At 37.7% G+C, this 17,372-nt stretch overlaps 1 protein-coding gene and 1 long non-coding RNA gene across 2 annotated transcripts; one reads left to right on the top strand and one right to left on the bottom strand.

Moving 5' to 3' along the window:
• Positions 1-244: 244 nt before the first annotated feature.
• On the bottom strand, positions 245-2,863 carry LOC139189467 (uncharacterized). The gene is made up of 7 exons (XM_070808424.1): positions 2,744-2,863; positions 2,285-2,653; positions 1,969-2,032; positions 1,605-1,848; positions 1,250-1,433; positions 823-874; positions 245-711 (listed from the first exon to the last, which is right to left on the bottom strand). Exons 1-7 carry the CDS (start codon positions 2,861-2,863, stop codon positions 245-247), a joined length of 1,500 nt encoding a protein of 499 aa, XP_070664525.1.
• Positions 2,864-2,892: 29 nt separating this feature from the next.
• Positions 2,893-4,735, top strand: LOC103441669 (uncharacterized). Its single transcript, XR_530282.4, has 2 exons — positions 2,893-3,368; positions 4,437-4,735. It is a non-coding gene; the product is annotated as an uncharacterized lncRNA (long non-coding RNA).
• Positions 4,736-17,372: the final 12,637 nt, after the last annotated feature.

Genomic DNA, 17,372 nt, shown 5'->3' with positions numbered 1-17,372 from the left:
CCTCATAATAGGGCTTCAAATGATGCCCATTTACCTTGAATTCTTGTTGCATCTTCAAACTTTGTATTTGGACTGCACCATGAGGAAAAATATTAGTAACCAAAAAAGGACCAATCCATTTGGAACGCAACTTACCAGGAAACAAGCGAATGCGGGAATTAAAGAGTAACACTTTCTACCCAATGGAGAATGATTTACCTCGAATCATCTTGTCATGGAAAGCCTTCGTCTTCTCCTTGTAAATTCAGGCGTTTTCATAAGCCTCATGCCTAATCTCTTCAAGTTCATTTAATTGGAGCTTTCTATGACTTCCAGCAGCGTCAAGGTCCATGTTGAATGTTTTGACGGCCCAATGCACCTTGTGCTCCAATTTTATGGGAAGATGGCATGGTTTGCCATAGATGAGCCGAAATGGGGACATGCCAATGGGTGTTTTATATGCCGTGTGATATTCCCACAACGCATCCTCTAAAAGCAAGCTCCAATCCTTTCTTGTTGGCCCAATGGTCTTCTCTAGAATCTGTTTGATCTCCCTATTAGACACCTCGGCTTGCCCATTGGTTTGAGGATGATAAGGTGTTGAAACCTTATGTTTGACATTGTACTTCCTCAATAGTGCCTCAATGGTTCGATTGCAAAAGTGAGAACCTCCATCACTTATGATTACTCTTGGCATTCCAAATCTTACAAATAGGTTAGTTCTAATGAAATCTGCAACCACTCGAGAATCATTAGTTCAGGTGGCTTTTGCTTCCACCCATTTCAATACATAATCCACAGCAAGTAAGATATAAAGGAAGCCATGTGAGGAAGGGAAATGACCCATAAAATCAATACCCCAAACGTCAAAAATTTCAACATTGAGGATGGAAACCTGCAGCATTTGATCCCTTGCACTTATATTTCATGTTCTTTGGCATTTATCACATGTTAAGCAAAAAATTCTAGCATCCTTAAAGATACTAGGCCAATAGAACCCACATTGTAACACCTTAAGTGCTGTTCTTTGTGTGCCAAAATGACCACCACATGCATATGTATGACGAAAGCTTAAAATGGAATGAAACTCAGAATCATGCACACATCGACGAATAATCAGATCCGGGCAATATTTCCACAAATATGGATCATCCCACATATAAAACCGTGCGTCATTTCTAAGCTTATCACGTTGGTGTCTAGTGAGAGTGCTTGGAATTTGTTTAGACACCAAAAAGTTTACCAAATCAGCATACCAAGGTTCACTTACCTTAATGGACATCAATTGTTCATCAGGAAACGTTTCAGTAATGGGTAGGGCCTCTTCATTATGCATCATATGGCTTAGGTGGTCAGCCACCACGTTTTCAATTCCCTTTTTGTCTTGAATCTCAATGTCGAACTCTTGGAGAAGCAATATCCATCGAATTAGTCTTGGCTTGGCCTCCTTCTTGCTGAGCAAATATTTTAAAGCTGCATGATCAGTGAAAACAATTACTTTAGTACCAATTAAATGTGATCGAAATTTATCTAAAGCAAAGACAACGACAAGAAGTTCTTTTTCCGTTGTGGAATAGTTTAATTGGGCATCATTCAATGTCCGTGAAGCATAGTAGATGACATGCGGCCTCTTATCCTTTCTTTGTCCTAAAGCAGCTCCTAAAGCATAATCGGATGCGTTACACATGGGCTCAAAAGGAAGGCTCCAATCCGATGGAACAATAATGGGAGCTGTGGTCAGCAACTCCTTGAGTTGTTTGAAGGATGTCGTGCAATCCTTATTGAAGTCAAATGCCATATCTTTTTTAAGGAGACGATAAAGAGGTTGGGAAACCTTTGAGAAATCTTTGATAAATCTTCGATAGAAACCTGCATGTCCAAGAAAAGAACAAACTTCTCTCTTAAGCATTTGATCAATGAATGGCAAAGGGAAGTGGTCCTTCTTAGTGGTGGCGTTTAGCTTCCTGTAATCTATACACACCCTCCAACCTTTTTGGATTCGAGTAGGCACAAGCTCATTTTCAGCATTTGTCACCACAGTTACTCCGGATTTCTTTAGGACACATTGAATAGGCAAAACCCAACGACTATCGGAAATAGGATAGATCACTCCACAATCTAAAAGCTTGATTATTTCCTTCTTCACAACTTCCATCATCGGAGGGTTGAGTCGGCGTTGAGCTTCTCGAGATGTTTTAGACCCCTCCTCCAAAAGTATACGATGCATGCAAGTGGTTGGACTGATTCCTTTTATGTCGGCCAATGTCCACCTAATTGCTATTTTGTACTCCTTTAGCACCCTTACCAACTTGTTCTCCTCTTGTGCCGTGAGTGTGCTTGAGATGATGAAGGGCAACGTCTCATCATCGCCCAAGAAAACGTACTTTAAATGGCTTGGCAATGGCTTAAGTTCAAGTGTAGGTGGCTGCACAACTGAAGGAAGTAACTTATTAGTCAAAACTGAAATGGATATTGGGTCCAAAAACTTCCCAGATTGTAGTGGCAATGATTCGAGGGCAACCACCATCTCAATCACTTCTTCATTAGGGGGCACGGCAAGGGAAAAATCATTCATGCCGTGGGGATGTATGGTTACTACTTCATTGTTTTGAATGTCCATTCCTCGTGCAATGACCAATTCAAGTGCATCGTTATTCAATTGTTCAAAATGGTCCTGCGCCAAAGAAGCAAATACATCAATAGAAAAACATGAGTGATCCTCACTAGGATACTTGATAGAATCAGAAAGATTGAAATTGATAACTTCCCCATCAAATTCCATCGTCAAAGTTCCATTAAACACATCAATCTTAGTACGGGCAGTTTTCATGAATGGCTGTCCAATGAGGATGGGTAATGTAGGGGAGTGGTCCGACTCGTCCATTTCAAGCACGTAGAAATCCGCCAGAAAGATTAAGCCCCAGTTTGGGGTTGAGGTGATTTTAAAAAACGCTCCTATGAAAAAAAGCTGAGTGTTTTTTATGTTTGGTAAACACCATAAACCAGCTTTTTTTCAAAGTTTCAGATGAAAAAAAGTTAAAAATGGGAAGCTGCAAGGCAGCTTTGAAAAACTAGCTTTTCGGCTTCTGCGCAAACCTCTCAAATGTGGGTAAACAGTGACCCTTTAATGAAATTTTCTGGCAATCCTACCCTTTCCCGATTCCACGGCGAAGCTTCTTCACAATGCAGAAGATGGGGCAGGAATGGTTTTCACAGACCGGCAGCGGCGGCGACGACTCGCAGAAGCCGTCGTTGTCTTCTTTGCTAGCCAATTGGAACTCCTACGCCGCTTCATAATCCACTGACTAGAGCTCTTCTTTGGGACTTGGATTCGATCTCGAATCTGCGGTGCGCTCTACTAACGACATTGTTTCCGGCACTTTCAGCGTGTAAGTTCGTATCTGATCTTAGTTTCCTGCCTAATAACTCAGTTTTTTAGTTACTGTATAGTTATTTGTGGGTGATTTTGGCTGTGGGTTTCTGATTTTGTGTGTGTTTTAAGTGAATCTGATAATTGGGTTTTCGACTTTGTGCGTATTTAGGTGAACTTGATCATGGATTTTGGAATTTGTGTATAAATAAGTGGATCTGATATGGGATTAATGATATTTGTGTATATTATGCTGGGATGTTAATGATTGTGTGCATATTTAGGTGAATCTGATATGGAGATTTTGGTTTTTAGGGGTTTAGGAGCTGGTGGATTTGTAGAATAAGCTGATATCTCGACCCGTATCGTCAAATTTGTGTATGTGATAGATTTTGATGATGGGTATTTGATTTCTATGCTTGGATCTGGGATTAGTAATTTAGTATTTGATTGAGTGCATGATACTTGCTTATGTTGCTTCATATTCTGATTTGGGGTCTATGGATTTCCTTCTGACTGTATGATTGGACTATAGTTAAACGAAGAGCTGCCGAGCTATATGAGTTACAGGACTTGTGGAGGATCCTGTCCGAGGTGCTTAAGGAATGGGATGTTAGCTCAAAGTGGAGTGAATTTAAGTTAGTAGAATGTGTAAACTGAATAGCTGTGTTGCTGCATCTTCGTATGATTAGAAAGAAGCTGCGAAATGCACACTGGATTTTGAGTGGTAGATCTAAGGGAGGGTTGTTCTGATTGTAAACATCTAATTGGTTATTCATGTGTTGCATAATCTATCTGGTGTGATTAGAGTTTATGTGATTGCATTTTCTTTAGGGTTTTTCAGTAATGACTCTTGATTAATGACTTTTGTATGTCTCAATAATGACTCTTGATTAACCTTATTAGATTGTATCAACTGTTGCTGCTTGCAATCGGATTTGGTCATATTGGTGAATTTCGCTCTAGTTGTTTTTTTTTTTTTTTGTTCAGCTTCCGCCAAGCGAAAATTGTCTGCTTATGCTGATAATATGTGGTCTATTATGAAGGATTTTTATCATTGAGTGAATTTTGATTTCTATTATTACAGTGAGTGAGAAATGAAAGTGAAGTTGCTGCAGTGGTTAAAAGAGCATAGACGAAAATTTGAGTATATGGTTGTATTTGCTTAGTTCAGTTCTCTTTGTATAAAAAATAGAGAGATCATATAGTTGTAAATGATTCAATTTCTTGGTTTAGTTAGTGTTTCGAAGTGATATGTGATTGTACAATGATTCCATAACTGCTATAGTTGTTTCCTATATGCTACCAGATGCTATGGATTGTACAAGAATGCTATAAAAAGCTATAACAGCATTTGGAAAATGCTATGAAAAGTTTACAATAGCATTTGATGAATGCATCTAATTAGACTACTTTCAAGTACATTAATTGTACTAATGAATCCTAGTTATTCAATCTAAAATATTTCAATTGAAGGAGTTTGTCATACTAATTAATATTTAAGATAAAGTTTATAAATATTTTTTTTAAATAAAGTATATTTAGTAATTCACTTTTATTTGTTAAGAAAATTAAATTAATAGCACATCTAGTATTATACCCTTTTTGGTCATTTCACACAGTCATAGCTGTTTTACATAAAAGTTTACCAAGCACTATCATATTGCTTTTTTTTCCAAAAGCACTTTTACAAAAAAGTTTACCAAACACTTTGCTGCTTTATTTCACAGCCGCTTATTCTCACAGCACAGCCGCTTATTCTTACAGCATAGCCGCTTATTCTCACAGCAGCTTTTTTTCAAAGCACAGCAATACCAAACCAGCCCTAAGTGATTGACCTGCACTAAAACATCTTCCAAAATTTCCTTTGGATAGGCATTAGATCTATCGGCCAATTGTATAATCACAACATCCTTTTTCAATTCGCCTAAGTGCATAGATGCATAGATTGAATAAGGCATGACATTTATAGATGCACCTAAGTCTAGCATGGCAGATTCAAAACAAGTATTCCTAATTACACAAGGAATGGTAAAACTACCCGGATCCTTGCATTTAGTGGGCAGTTTACGCTGTAAAATAGCTGAGACATTTTCACTTACCTTGACAACCTCCTTGCTCGAAATTCTCTTCCTAGTTGTGCAAAGTTCTGTCAAAAACTTGGCATACCTTGGAACTTGCTTAATTGCATCCAAAAGTGGTATATTGACTTGAACTTTTCTAAACGTTTCCAAAATATCATTTTCAGCCTCCTCCTTCTTTGATTGCATAAACCTATGAGGAAAGGGTACATTTGGAGGAACAACGTTAGAACTAATCAAAATTGGAACTTTTTTACCTTTGTTGGCCAATTTGGATGGTTTGGGAGCTTTTGGGGCCTACGGTAAAGATGTTTCCACCCTTGCCGTGGGGATGCTTTGCTCCTCCTCTTCAATTATCAACTCTTCAACCTCGTTGGAACGTGGATTGGACGGTTGGGGATCAGATCCAACTTGTTTTCCACTTCGCAAACTCATGGCTTTTGCAGATTCAAATCCTCCCTTTGAGTTGACAAGAGTCGAACTAGGCAACTTACCTTGCTCTCTAAATTGTCCTACAAACTCCGCAATCTGCCCAATTTGCTTCTCCATTTGGTCCACCTTTTTGTCTTGGTTTTGCATTGCTTTGGCTTGATTTTCTTGCCCCTGAGACAAATTGGTGAGTAACTTAAGAAGTGTCTCATTATCTAAAGATGTACCTAAGGTATTTTGGGCAGGTTGTTGTGGGGCTTGTGTTGGTGCGTATTGTTTGGTATCGAAGCCCGGAGGTTGCTGCCTAAAGCCTCCTTGTTGTTGGGGTTGTTGGGGCTCCATCCACCTGAAATTCGGATGGTCTCTCCAACCTGGATTGTACGTATTAGAATATGGATCGTTCCTTGGCTGGTTTTGGCCTTGAAATCCAATTGCATTGGCGCTTTCCCATCCACCATTTTCAATCAATTGAGGGCACTTTTCAGAGGCATGTCCTTGGATAGAACACACACCACATACATTTGGTTCTTTCATCCTCATTCCTTCGGCCATCTGAGACACAATGGAAGTAAGATTAGCTAATTACGATTGAATGTCGGATGTATAACTTACCTCATTCACTTGCTGCCGTGGGGTGTCCCTTTGACCAACGCCTTCATATTGTTGAGCATTCAACGCTCGGTTAGCAATTAAAGTCTATGCAACCATGGGTGTTTTGTCCACCAAAGCTCCTCCTGCTGAGGCGTTTAGCATTTGGCGTTCAATTGGTAGAAGCCCTACGTAGAAATATTGAAGAATAAGCTCATTCTTCATCTGGTGCTGTGGACATGAAGCAACAAGGGTTTTAAAACGCTCATAGTAAGTGAGAAATGACTCACCTTGGTTTTGCTGAATGCCACTAATCCTTTTGCGTAGTAGAATGACTTGACAAGTTGGGAAAAACTTCTCCAAAAATGCTCGTTTCATACTCTCCCGTGATGTGACAGTTCCGGAGGCTAGCTTTTACAACCAATCTTTAGCCTTTTCTAAGAGAGAAAAAGGAAAAGCCTTCATTTTCAGAATGCTTCCATCAACATTTACAGGGGTCATGCTCGAACAAACAACCTCGAACTCCTTCAAGTGTTTATTAGGATCTTCCATGGACATCCCGTGGAACTTAGGAATGCGATGCAACAAACTTGATTTCAATTCGAACTCGTTCGTCTGCCCTAGGGCAGCCACAGGGTATTGGATGCATAGGGGAGCGGCATTGTCCAATCCTGAAGCGGAAAGCTCCTTGATTGTTCGATTGTCCGCTACCATGTTAGGATCTTCCTCTACAACTTGTGTCGTGGGCTCCTCTTGCTCTTCTACTTTGTCTTCTCCAAGATTTGGTACAGGTTGAGATGGTTGGGGTTCTTGTTGATTCCTTGCTCGTCTCAAAGTTCGTTCAAAATCATCGTCAAAGTCACGGATGTGCTTATGAATAGGTTGAGAACTTCTAGTCATAAACCACCTAAAACAAGTAAAGTCAGCAACTAGGAACAAAAACACATGAAAATAAACAAAAAGAAATAACAAGGGATTAGCAAAATTGCTAATCCCCGGCAACGGTGCAAAAAATTTGGTGCAAAAATTAACTTAACACATAAATTAAACCCTCTTGTTGTCAAATTGTAGTATAAATGCAAGTAGGGATCGTTCTAAGCCAAGGATTATGAGGGCTTGCTAAAACCTCTAAACTGACTTAAAAACATATAAACAAAGTTAAAAACACTAAACTAGACTCAAAGAACTTAAAACAAACTCAAATGACTCAAAACAAGCTAAAAACGCTCAAATCTGCCTAAAAACACAAACTGGGCAGATTTGGACTCTAACACACTTTTGGGACACCTAAAAACACAAATCAAAACAGATTTTAACTAATAAAACACTTTAAAGTAAGGGGGTTTTGGTTTTGACGAATTTGAAAACAAAACAAGTAAATTAAAGAACTAATGAAATGTGCACGAATTTGAGTAAATTGAATGGATGGAAGGCTAGCTAGGAGGTTCTTCTCCACACATGACATACTTGCACATAAAACAATTTTCAGTTGTTCTTTCGATCAATCATGAAACTCAACACCCCAGGTTAATTAAGTCCGCTTAAATTAACCTTCAAGTTCTCCTTAAGTTATTGAATTGGATGGGAAAGCGCATACAACAATTCAAGCATTCTTCAAAAGTTCTTTACGTGAACAGCATAATAAAGATACAATTAAAGATCATTAAGCATTATGAAAACTATAAGTATTGACGAGGCATTCGTTACTATGATGAGCATGAAACTCCTGCCTTATTTAACGCGATCGTTTATAAGCGACCTCCACTACTTGTGAATATAAGTTTGTAACTATTAGGTGAAGCTCCCTTATACTTTAGCATCATATTCATGCATGCAAACTAAGTGTGCACTCTTAATAAACATACAAGAATAAGTTATCAATCAAGCAGTTAAACAAATTGAATTCACAACTTATGAAATCACAACTGAAGGTAATCAAATCATATTGCAAGCATGAACATGGTTTCGAATTCCCCCCTAGCTAAGGGGGGTTTAGTTTCTCATACTCACTAAGCAAAGATAAACAAATTTAGACATTGAAAACAAAAGAATGAAAACACCTAAAAACGCTCCAACAATCCAACTTGAATGGCAAGCACGTCCAAGGGTCCTCCTTCTTCTCTTTGTTACGGCACAAGGTGTGGTTTGATGGATGAGTGGTAAATTATGGTGGTGGATGGATATAGGTGAGTTATGGTGAAGGGTGGATGGGTGGATTGTGTTTTCCCAGCCAAGGAATGAAAGTGTAAGTGTATAGAGTTGTGAGATGTGAATGTAATGTCTTTTTAATGGATCTTTTTCTCCTCCCTCTTGTTATGGTGAAGGGTGGATGTATTTATAGGATAGGGAGAGGACCACCATCTAATTAAGGTGGTAGTGGTGTATGTTGTGGTAATGAGTGGATGTAATGGGTGTAGTGAGTGAGTGTTTGGTAATGAGTGGATGTAATGGGTGTAGTGGATGGATGTTTGGTAATGAGAGGATGTTGGGTGTAGTGGATGGATGTTTGGAGTTGTAGGTCAACACACTTGCACACACACATGCTGATTTCTAGCCTTCAAATCTTCAAAAACGTCCATCCTCATGTCTCCATGCTTGCACTATCCAATCTTGGCCCAAAAATGCTCCAAAATGCTCCAAATAGCACTTTGTTGCTAACTTTGTTATTTGAACCTACAAACACACAAAAATAGCTTAAAATACATAATTGACTAAGAAATAACAACATAAATGCACAAGAACAAGCTAACTAAGTCGCATAAATATGCTCCTATCAAGACCTAAAACCCTCAACCAAACCATTATTAAGTTGATAAGCGTGAGAGTGCTTTGAACACTCTTTCGTGGCCTTCCACTGTGGTAGGCTCCGATCGTTTGTGACTCGTACACCGACTTCACCCTATCATGGGGGAGTACAAAGTGCGTGCTTACACTCAGGAGGAGTTCTATATGCATACATGATGATGTGAAGGTAGGCAATGAGAATGATCAACACCATATCATTGTGAGGTTGTTCTTGAACCCCTACTCGAACTTGCATGGTGGGAATAACTGAACTAAGTGCAATGGAGCCAACATCATATCATTGTGAGGCTTCATTCTCTAGAGGCCAAATAAGATGGGTACTTGCAAAAGTTGCAAATGAGTAAGCGTACTCTCTCATTATTATTGATGCTACCCAACATCATATCATTGTGAGGTGGGCTTGGTAATGGTGAGTCTCCCATACCCTACTAAGAGTTTCCTCCAAAACTCTCAAATTCCGATGAGGGATATGGAATTTGCCAAAAATAGTGGGTGGTGCTATTTGATTTAAAGACCCAGATCAAATGGCTTAAAATCAATCAATTTATATTCGTTATGTATTTGTTTACCGATATATTTGCAAACGCTATCCAAAACTTGACAAAAAAAAGCCGAATGCTTTAGTTTCCGGACTTGGTACCACAATCCCATAGATTGTCTTAAATGGATTGTATATGTACCTAAGTAGTCTTATCCTCACAATCTTCCTATTGATAATGTATCATTGGAAGAACATGTTAGATAAGTCTATCATAAAGAGGACAACACAAACAACCAATGCTTATTCCTTCGTTATATGAACAAAGGAACTTATGAAGATTAGTATAAAGACAAGGACAGTTTTAGTGTCATAGTTCTTCACTTACAAATCGTTGTATGAAGAAGTAAGAGTTGCTTTGAACAACCCTTAGTTAACGCAAACATTAGTGCTCGTTTCTTTGTTACATGAACAAGGAACTTGAGAAGTAAGCACAAGGGCATGGACACTTTATGTGCCATGATTCTTCACTTACAAATTGTTGTATGAAGAAATGAGAGTTGCCTTGAACAACTCTTGAAAGTTTATAATTATGTTTAGAACATAATGGTTGGTTGACAAAAATAGTCCATCAACATGGACTTATGATGATTTTGAATCATTGAGTGTTGAAGTGTTAAACCACTTCACGAGACGGAAACTAGGCAAGGACTTCACTTTTGTGTCCCTATCCAAATAGTTCACTAAGTTTATTGTAAACTATATAGTGAACAATAACCACACGCTCTCCAAATTGTTTGATGTGTATAACACAATTGAAATGAGTATCAAGAGAGATAGTGGGAGTTTAGGGACCATGACTATTGTAGTCAAAGGAGAAGTCAAATGAAGAAGGCGAAATAACTCCAAGGGAACAAACTTTCTTTATGAAATGATGGACATTGGAAGGGGTATTTGCAAGAAATGTCTTGCAAGTGTCAAGAACACACCTTTTGAAGGTGTTGTAAATTGTTCTTGAATAGTTCAAAACAGTTGGTTCTTCTACTTGAATGCTTGATTCCGTATTAGTAACTATGTTTTACAATCGTTGTAAAAGTGTGGCTAATAAGAAGTAGAAGATTAATGTGAGAAGAGAAAGTACTTCACATTCGGAACGTGAATCAAATGTAGATCTCTGCGAAAGCAGGTAGTACTTACTTCCTCATATGAACTATCAAAGAAAATGGAAAAATAAAGATTGTCTTTACTTTCCAATTTGAATAAAGGAACTTAATTCCGTATGAGAAATGGATGAATGTTTTGTTTGACAAAACATTGTTCTTTATTAATGAATGATTAGATTATTTTAATCTAATTGATTATCTCTATGGTAGAGATGATATGGTAGTGTCAACTATTTAGAATATAACGATGCTTAAAACCCAAAAGGTTGCAAGGTAGTGACTAATCCCAACTGAGTTGTGATACCTCTAAAACATAAATTATGAGTTGGTCATAGATGGATGCTTTGGATTGTTAGATCCGGATCCAATGCCTTCTTGTTAAAATTGTATAGAGGCAAAATGTTTGAATCTTTATTCTTTTGGGAAGGAAGAAAGAATCACAAAGTTGTTGAGGTTAATTCACTTAGATGTTAGTGGCACTTGTCCACAACATAATACTACTCATGTTGTGTGACATTCACCGAAGATCGCTCTCGGTTGGACTATCATTTATTTTGAATAAACACAAGTCCGAATACTTAGCAAAAGGTTTCAAAGAATTCAAGAAGGTAAGTTGATGAGTAAGATGTCTAAAGTATTTACCTCCTTAGATTTGATCCAAGGAAAGGTAACACTTTAGAACAGTTTCCTTGAAAGATATCAAGGAAAGAAGCATCATAAGATAATAGATTTCTCCATTAGGAGAAGAACGAACTTGAATAAGATTTAGTTTGTTGGATATTATCAATGACCCATATATAGGATATATACTTCTAAGACAATATGATTGTCAATTAGAAGATCTTCCAAAATTTTCATGACTCCATAGGATGTAGCTAGAAAGAAAGATAAGTCTTAATCGTGTTAAGATCTGGGGTTGTGTGCTAATAAGCAATATTTGTTTGAGAATTATCTTGTGGATATCCTTAAATTAACCTTTGGATATCACTTCTATAAACCAACTAACAAATGTTGTTTAGTTGGGTAGTTCATTGTAATCCTACAATATGATTTGCCTAACGCAAATGAACGAGAGATAGAACTCAAAGAATGGGTTCTTTGAGAGACAACATGATAATCAACAAATATAACAACCTAGTTCCTACTCCACAAGCTCCATGGTAGTCGAGAAGGATTTATAAACTGTCTCAGTTGAATGGTTTGAACTTTATGACTATGTCATAGAGTTGCACCTCTTAATTCGTAAGAAATAAGAATGAAAATCCTTATGACTACATTGAGTGTATATACGACATATACTCAAGGAAATGGTAAAGTACCATTTGACCCGGAATAATGAAACCTTCATAGCTAATTGGTAGCTTAAGTTGACTACAATCAAAGAGAATGGTTGACTTGGAAGAAACCATCTGTGACATAGTCTTGGTTTCAATAAATTCAAAAATTGCTAGCTATAACTAAATGGTGATTCAATGTTTGGACATAATATGGGTTTCCGAAACCATTATTAAGATAGTCTTGATAATATATGTCTGAAACTATGAATCACAAGACATGTAAGTTGTAGAGATCCATCCATCATGAATCTTAGCAAGCAAGTGGGAGCTATAAGCGTCTTATGAGAGAAAGATCAAATCGTTTGATTTCTCATAAAGATGTAAATGAATCTTTTGTTTACTAGGTTTACAAAAGATTAGTGGGAGTTAATCATGTTCCTAAATTTGAATATGTACATATATACATATATGATATATTAATTTTGGAAATAAAAAGAATACTTCTTCGTTAAAGTTATGACCTTAAACATTCTATAACGATAGAATGTATATGGGAGACATAGTCTATAAACATGGGATGGAAATCTATAATGATAGATTTCAGGATATAATTGGATTATATCAAGCCCTAATGATAGACAAAAGATGCTAGGAAGTTTCTCATATGATGATAAACTTCAATCAAAAGGATAACTCTAGTGAGACTAGGAAGTTTCTTTTCTCAAAGGGAACGTACCCTTTTGACTCCTAAAGAAACATAATGCATAAATAGAATCCTTTATGTATACGCAGAAAGGTGATTTACGTATTTCATATTGTATGAAAAATATTTATATAAGTTGTACCTAGAACGGTACACGATGATATCAGTGCAAGCCCAGGATCAGAACCATGGCAATTGTCAAGTGAGTCCTTAAGTAAGAAATACTAAAGGATATATTCCTCAAAGAATGAGGAAGAATTAGAGTAATGTAATGGAAGCGTAAATATATTAGATTATGAATCTAATCCATCATTAGATGTTTCTTCATTATGAATGAAGAGATAATCAGATATCTTTTTATTATGACTAAAGAGATATTTGAATGGAAACATTAAAAGTAATGACTTTAGTGTGTTCCATTATGAATGCAAAATATATTGCCATATAGAAGCTTACAACAATGTTGTTTGGATGGGAAAGTTCATTCATGAATTCTCTATTCGGTTCCAACCAGAAAGTGTCTCTAGTGTACCGACACTACGACATTAATGGGGCGATAGCTCAAGCCAGGGAATCAAGGTCTCATCATGATCCGAACTCAAATGAGAGACTAAACCACATGATTAAGAATCATGTATAATGGTGATGTCATTATTGTCAAGGTTGCTTCTATGGATAACATATAGATATCCATTGTCTACGCCTACTACTCAGCCATTTTCGAAATGACTATAGAAGAGGTATCATCATTGATGACCAAGCTGATTGGCTCTAGTGCAAGTGGGAGATTGTTGGAAATGTGCCCTAAAACCAATCATATGATGATACTTTACGGACATTTCACATGTTAAACTAGTATAGTTTAATTTAAAGGGCAAAGATTATTGTTTGAACCCGTCTCATATAAATGTTATACACTTAAATAATAAGTCCAAGAAATATGTAATTGGGAGAATGCGATCTAAAGAAGTTAGATTCATGGGACCATTCTTTTTTGTATACATATCCTAAACGTTCATGATCATAGGATTGCCAATTGGGCATTGACAGTCCGTTAAGATCAGTACATGCTATGTCTTCTCTTAGAGAGAGTGACTGGTTTTGAGTCATTGGTGTGATTAACACCAAGACAAGTACGTAAGTAAGTGCTCAATAGAGAATGAGTTCACTGAATGCGATCAACAAGGAGTTCTCATACTCATGTCACATGAGAACTCATGGTTGGGATAATGCAAAGTAGTCCTTTGACCTGAGGCATCATAGTTGTCTTGTGGTTAGGTCCTTGATCTTTGACTATGTCAAAGTCACTCCATCCGAGGGTGTCCACGACATAGTTGGGGTTAAGCCACTTAGCCATGGAGGCAAGTCAATGCGCAACAAGGGATCTCTAATCTTCAAACTGTTTGAGGGAGAATACTCTATGATATGATTAAGAATCTCTGGCCAGAGTATGAATGAGATTTAGGAAGTGGTTCCAAATCACATTCAAGGTAATCATATAAGTAAATGAATCACATTGGATAGTAGACATGAATAAACTGTCAAACCAAACAATGTAGTCAAGAGTATTGTATTAGAAAAAGACCGTATTGCATTGTAATCCTAAACTGAATAGGTTCTTCACCTTTTCTGATTAGCTTGGGTAACCATGACATACTGCTAGGTGTCACTCATGGTTTGTGGAAGCCTTAAACGTGTATAATCACTAAAGGGAGAATTGAAAGTAAGTTTCAATTCACAATCGATTTGAAAGAGTTCTAATCGCCCACTGCCTCGCTAAAAGGAACCTAATGGATCGCACACCGTGTAAGGTAATGCTTGAAGGATTTGACGGAGATGAGTAAGGACAATTAAATGGTTTAATTGTTTATGGTAAGAATTAATTAATATGTTAATTAATCAAACGAATAAGTTCGTTTTAAACCTTGAGTTAGTTTTGGGCCTTAAAGCCCAAATTGGGCTTCGAATCGTCAAGCTCATTAGCTTAAGTTGTATGAAAACTTAACAAACAAAATTCAAGAAGCCCAAAACAGCCCAAAGGCTTGGGAAAACCGTCCATAGAGAGAGGAAGGGCCTTTTGGTCCAAAATGCATACAAAAGTTGAAAGCATAGAATGGGCATCTTTGCTCCATCCTCATTAGGGTTTTCTAAGGATGAAAAGTGAGAAAAACTTTCTCTTTTCTCTCTAGAATAGCCGGCCACCATGGGAGAGTTTACTAGCATCTAACACTTCCATGGCCACACATCTTCTTCCTCAACCATCCTTGGTGTCGGAACTTAGAGGTCTCCAACTTTGGGGACTTTTGGAGAAACCAATTCTTCCATCCATATCCAAGAAGGCATGGAGCCAAGAAGCAAAGTTCCTCCATCCACATCCATGGAGCCAAGGAGTAAGATGACAAAGGAAAGAAGGCCCTCACATGAGTGATTAACCTTTGCTAAGCAAAAAGGTGCTTCAAAGGTATAAAGTTTCTCAACTCACTTTGTTTTGAGTTGAGTCTTGGTTCACCCTTCTACTAGGCTTTGAATTTCATGGGTAATATTTTGTTTTTGAGTGCATACAAGCATGATTCCGCCTTTAAATGTTAATTACATGCCATAGATGTTGCTCAAATGAACATGTTTTTCACAAAATTTTCTTCAGGTATGTACACATTTATTTAAAGCACGTCATGGCTGCACCCCGGTATTAGTGTTCTCGCATAGGGTTAGGGCACAACCTTTACTTGACTGTTCACCTTCCTCACCACACGCTCACCTTGGATCTAAGTCTTGTGCTAGCCTGTCATATAGACCACAATAGGTGGTCCCGACTCGTAGGTGACGTGTGAATTATCGCACAGCCTTCACGTGATCATAGCACTTGAGCATACATATTTATACCCAGCCTATCGTACAGGTTACTAGGTGACTTCAACTCATTTGCTAGCCTAGATTGATAAGTTACAGGTCCAATCGTATAGGTCACGTTAGGTGACTCCAACTGGCAAACTATTTTATATTGGTTTCACACCTAGCTTACATTTATTATTGCTGAGATATTATGACATGGCATACTTCAAAGGTTTTTATTAAAACATTATTTTTAGGCTCACTCACCCTTGTTTTTGGCCTCTCCAGGTGTTAATAGCAGAGTTTTCGTACCGACGAGAATTATAGGCAAATCCTTGTGTAGGAGATTATCATCGATGGTATAATTCTCACCCTATTTTACTATATTGTACTTATGCTCTGTCATCACAGGTGAATTGGGTTCATTCCCACTCATAGCGCACTCTTGTATTTAGGCATTTTTAGGTTTAAATTTATTCACATTTTCCACATCACTACACTTTATGGCTTCGTCACCTTCCTGGTGTCGGCCAGCACAGCTCGATTCGGAGTCCTAGTTGACATTCTGGGTCAGGGTGTGTCCGTTTGGTATCAGAGCATAAGTTGGGCAGTATTGTGTTCATCACACGCATGATGTAAGCATTCTCGGTTCTTAAGCCTAATGTTCGAATCTTGCCAACTCGTCGAATACGACAAATGTGTTAGCTTTTCCTAAGTTTTGGGTAGTTTTGTAAACTTGTCGACATTTTAGAATATCACTTTGGCAAACACTTAGACTTAAAGCGAAGAACTTCCCTGCCAAGGAAAGATGTAAATTTGAGACAAGTTGATGGCCCTAAAGCAGGGCTAATGTATCGAACGGTGTATCACCAGGGGTCTATAAATTAATCCCATCATTATTTTCACGCCATCGTAACCAACCTTTTCGAGATAGGAAACCAGAAATTATTTTGATTTCCTTTGCAGTACCTGTTAGCATATCATCTATTAGAATTCCTACAAAGTTACTTCGTCAAGATTCCAAAATTTGTTTTGAGAGACAACCTAGTGCTAAAGTCATAGCACTTGATGAAAGAAACATCTAGGGGACGGTCATTTTTGGTTCCCAATAACACTAATCTTCTTGCACTAGTTATCATTTCAAATCTTTAGGAGAAAGATCGACTCCTGTTTAAGCCTGTTTTGAAGTAGATTATTAGCAAATTCCTCTTTCTAGATTTGGGATATCTTAACCAATACGAGTTTCCAAATTTCTTTTGGTAATGTGCTCGTCATTTTGATGAGTATAAGCATCGAAGTATGAGTTGTTATACCTATGATTAGTAAGAAATCTCTGAGATAGTGAGTATTTCCCCTAGAATTATGGAACTATCTCATAGGACCAGTTCCTTATCAATCGTCCAAAACCACCACCCGAGTGGGCTCTAACATGTAATCAACCTATGATGGGGCTACTAATTGACGATATTGTCCAATATCCAGGAACTGTCAACTAGTATTCAAGCGGTATGATTTTTGATACCAAACACAGGTGCTGGTATCTGAGAGTGATACCTTTACACCAGAATGTCGGTTCACAATTTCAGGGTAACGAATAATATCAAAATATCATAAATCTATTAATTAGCGAAGGACTAATAAACTCATTAACAGTGACTGCTGAAGCC

The sequence above is a fragment of the Malus domestica genome, chromosome 11 (assembly GCF_042453785.1).
Source record: "Malus domestica chromosome 11, GDT2T_hap1".
Taxonomy (NCBI): domain Eukaryota; kingdom Viridiplantae; phylum Streptophyta; class Magnoliopsida; order Rosales; family Rosaceae; genus Malus; species Malus domestica.
The sequence above is the reverse complement of the archived record's forward strand: the minus strand, read 5'-3'. Positions and strand labels throughout refer to the sequence as shown.

Excerpts from the sequence above, each read along its gene's own strand:
- LOC139189467 (XM_070808424.1), bottom strand. The coding sequence starts at position 2,863 with ATGGACGAGTCGGACCACTCCCCTACATTACCCATCCTCATTGGACAG. Across the intron at positions 2,033-2,284 it reads CACAAGAGGAGAACAAGTTG|AAATCCGGAGTAACTGTGGT; the intron begins GTAAGGGTGCTA and ends TGTGTCCTAAAG. Across the intron at positions 1,849-1,968 it reads GCCTACTCGAATCCAAAAAG|GTTTCTATCGAAGATTTATC; the intron begins GTTGGAGGGTGT and ends TTGGACATGCAG.